Raw genomic sequence first — 3740 nt, forward strand, 5'->3', positions numbered from 1 at the left:
CGTTGTTACATCAGAGATCAGTAGAATAAGAATACGTGTCTCTACAGCATGGTGTGGTCTTCAGATCGCTATGTTGTCGGGTTTAGACGACTGACCAAAAGACGGGAGGTTGAACAGGAGAGCTGAGGGTGTTTCACTGGAAAGGACCGGAAGGGACAGCATAAAGAATGGAATACTTCAGAGGAACAGCTCGTATTGGACAGTTCTGTGGGGAAGTGAGATTTTAAATGAGTAGAAATCCCCTTTGAACTTCTGAGTCATTAGTTTCATTCACCTGTGCTGAAGTGTGAGGAGGAACTCCTTAATGCACGACGTCTCAAAATACCACAAAGTTACCAGAGGCAGGTTTATTTATAGAGTACATTTCAAAGTGGAAGGTTGTTATATAACAGTGACGTCATCATCGCCGCTGGCCTACAAACAGTCAAAACATTATAACATGAATAAAAATCGAATCTCTTTATATGTCGCCGCGTCCGGTTCGGTCCGATATCAAAGGCAACGTTTGCCCGTTTCCACCGCGACAACAGTGACGTCAGTGTGTTTTTTTTTGTCCTGCCTACGTCAGAGGCGCTGCGGGTAGTTGCAGAGTCACTGCGACTGTAAACAAGGACGCAGAAAGCTCGGGGTCGCGGCGTCCGTCGCTCATCGCCGGGGTAATAATCGGTGATTGTCCTCTTCGCGCTGCTTCCGCTGCCCGGAAGAGGATTTTGCTTTCGTCTTTGGTTGCAGTTTAGCGGAGACGCTAACGGAGTGTTAGCCTTTCAAGCTCGCAGCAGCTCCGCTAGCCGCTAGCCGCTAGCCTCGCTGGTTCGTCAAGGTCCGGGGGGGGCAGTTTCCAGGAAAGCACCCTTTATGCCCCGGGAGTATCTCCCTTTTAGAGCGACCCGGAAATCCTGAGCCGTGAGTATCACCGACGGACTTTTTACACGGTCCGAAATGACGTCGCGATGACGCGCAGCCAGTTAGCATAGCAGCTAGTAGCTCGTTAGCATTAGCCCGCTAGTGGGAACGCCGTGTTTACCAGCTGCGGGCTGATCTTTGATGTTCGCTATCCAACAGGTCGTGCTAATAATTTAACTGTTAGTTTTATGACAACGTGTCTGGCACCGGCAGGGGATTGGAACCAACGACCGAGAAGGGCTCGTTGTTTTAACGTGCCCCACCTTTCTGAGTCCACAAATAACTCCTGTGTCTTCCCAGCGATGTTTACTTGCAGCACTTTCATACTTTTCTTCTGATCAGTCTGACTAATAATCAATACAAGCTGGTTCCAGATGTTTCTGTCAGTGTCCGACACCGGACCTAAAATCTATTCAACTGCTTTCAGAACTGCCCGGGAGGTAAAAACGACTTCACCAGTTATAAGATTAAATTCATATTATCTAAATATTACGATAAACCCTCAAATAGAGATTCCAGTGTGTGTGTGTGTGTGGGGGGGGGGGGGGCATTAACAGCATTTATTCTGTTGTCCTGCTGACGAGAGACTGGTTTGTGTGTCTGCTGCAGCTGGGGGGCTGGTCCCAGCGGCCCCCTCCCACCATGGAGGCGGGGGGGAAGGACTGTGAGGAGGAGACGCTGCAGATGGCCTTTAAAAAGCTGAGGGTCGACGCCGAGAGGTGAGCGACGGCTGACTTCTTCGCTCCGCTGCCTGTAGGGGGCAGTGTCACGGCATCCTGACATCCTGCGTTCTCTTGTTTGCTGCTCTGTGATTGGTGGATGACTTTTGCCGTGATAAACTCTCGTCCGTTTCCAGCTTGCCCGGCGCCGCCGGCGTTTCCGAGGCGACGGCTCCCAGGGCGGCGTCGTGGGCGTGTCTCGACGCCGGCGCGGTGAAGTCCAAACTCGGCTGCCCAAAGGACAACTGGCACGGGTGGGTGGGTGTAGAGTTCCGTCTCAGCGTGGATGTAATCTGATTACCTCCATAGATATTCTCTAGTCCCGCGGTGGACCGGCGGGAGGATGATGTCATTGGGAACCCGTCTCCGCCTCCGCCTGCCGATGACATCATTCGTTTTTTTACACGACGTTTGATTTCCCATCACATCTTCTCTTTCCCTCCGTCTTCAGCTGCACGAGGAAATCTTCTCGAGGCGTGTCCAGAACCCAGCGGCGCCGCAGGTCCAAGTCCCCCATCCTCCACCCTCCCAAGTTCACCTACTGTAGCAGCACCGCAGCGCCGGCGCCGCCCCCTAGTGGCTGCCTGAAGCAACAGCGCCTGGCTGTGTCCGAGCCTGGCGGGACGTCGGCCTCGCCATCCGCCCCGGGCCAGAAAGACCTTTCGTCTCCGCTGGCTTTTGGGTCTCGCGCCGGGTACGAGTCGCGTATCGAAGCCGCGGTTTCCTCTCGAGAGGTCACGCCGGATGGGAGGAGCTCTGGAGACGCTCCATCAAGCAGAGAGGGCGGCCCGGGTGGAAGCGCCTGCGACAAAGTGGCGTTCGGCGCACCCGGGTCATCGGAACCATCGGAAACCACCGACTTCCGAGCTTTATCGGAGCAGGGCTCCGGAGACGGTCCCCACGTTCCCTGCTCCTGTGCCTGGAGGAAGCGCTCCGACGCCCAGGAAGCGCGCTGTCGGTGCCGGTCCAATCAGGAGAGCTGGGCGGGCGTGGAGGTCTACGCCTTCACGGGGCTCCGGGACGTAATCTCTGAGTGCGAGAGGAGCCTGCCGGGCCGGGAGGACACCCCCAGGACTACCGCCGCCTCCGCCCCGCCCCCGCCCCCGTCACCGTCACCGTCGTCGGGCTCTCCTCGCTCCTGCTCCGAGCAGGCCCGGGCCTCCGTCGATGACATCACAATAGAGGACCTTTCTGGTTACATGGAGTATTATCTGTGCATCCCCAAGAAGATGTCACACATGGCTGAGATGATGTACACCTAAAGAAATGTCCAGGGTGGGGGGGGGGGGGGGGGGATGTCCTTTAAACGTCCAGCATGAACTGCTTGAACCCGTTTCCTGACCGGTGCCCCCCCCCCCCTCAGCGGCTGGACTTCCGCCCTCCTGTTTTTTGTTTAATTTCCCGTTAACAAGTGAAGTTGGAGGGAAGCCGCGGTTTTCATTTCATTTCACTGAATAAACGAGAGGAATGTCTTTGTCGCTTCTATTTTCATCTTTTATATTGATTGATCATCCAAACGGTTCCGTTAACAACGCATTTCCTACTTAACCTACTTTATGCATTAAAACATCAACGTGGCTCTTTCTATTCAGCCTTTAGTTTATATTTGGTATATTATTATACCAAATAAATAATTTGGTATAATTAGAAAACGACTGTTTGCTTCACATACTCCCGATGTTTCATATATAATTCAGCCTCGCTCTCGCCGTCCTGTGAATATTTCTTTAAAAAGTGAAACCCTTAAAGTCTGAATCTGATTATTACATTTTTCTAAGTCTCTCCAAACCTCAGCTCTTCTGGTGGGAATGAACAACGTTTGAATAAAGCGGCGCGTAAATGTAGAATAAATGTTTCTAATAACGTTTAACAAGAATCTGTTTCATTTTCAAATCGTGTCGATACGTTTGGACTAAATTATGACGTCATTCTGATAATCCTAGTATTTCTACTCGGTGGATCCACTTCTACTTGAGCATTAGTGGAATCGTCGGTACCTTTCGCTGTGGGCTCGACCTGCCCACCAGGGGGCAGCATTTCCTCTGTTCCCGCGTGTCCTGGCTCTCCGCCTCGGAGATATCCGACATGAAGCTTCTCCCACGTGTCTCTGACTCGCCG

At 52.8% G+C, this 3740-nt stretch overlaps 1 protein-coding gene across 1 annotated transcript; it reads left to right on the forward strand.

The window, feature by feature from the left end:
- Positions 1–499: 499 nt before the first annotated feature.
- On the forward strand, positions 500–3094 carry oser1 (oxidative stress responsive serine-rich 1). Its single transcript, XM_068742615.1, has 4 exons — positions 500–903; positions 1513–1622; positions 1760–1876; positions 2074–3094. Exons 2-4 carry the CDS (start codon positions 1546–1548, stop codon positions 2882–2884), a joined length of 1005 nt encoding a protein of 334 aa, XP_068598716.1. The 5' UTR covers positions 500–903; positions 1513–1545; the 3' UTR covers positions 2885–3094.
- Positions 3095–3740: the final 646 nt, after the last annotated feature.

This window comes from Brachionichthys hirsutus, chromosome 8 (assembly GCF_040956055.1).
Source record: "Brachionichthys hirsutus isolate HB-005 chromosome 8, CSIRO-AGI_Bhir_v1, whole genome shotgun sequence".
Classification (NCBI taxonomy): domain Eukaryota; kingdom Metazoa; phylum Chordata; class Actinopteri; order Lophiiformes; family Brachionichthyidae; genus Brachionichthys; species Brachionichthys hirsutus.

Bases quoted from the DNA above. Each gene is read 5' to 3' on its own strand.
- oser1 (XM_068742615.1), top strand. From the start codon at position 1,546: ATGGAGGCGGGGGGGAAGGACTGTGAGGAGGAGACGCTGCAGATGGCC. The intron at 1,623-1,759 runs GTGAGCGACGGC...GTCCGTTTCCAG, and splicing joins CTGAGGGTCGACGCCGAGAG to CTTGCCCGGCGCCGCCGGCG. The intron at 1,877-2,073 runs GTGGGTGGGTGT...CTCCGTCTTCAG, and splicing joins CCAAAGGACAACTGGCACGG to CTGCACGAGGAAATCTTCTC.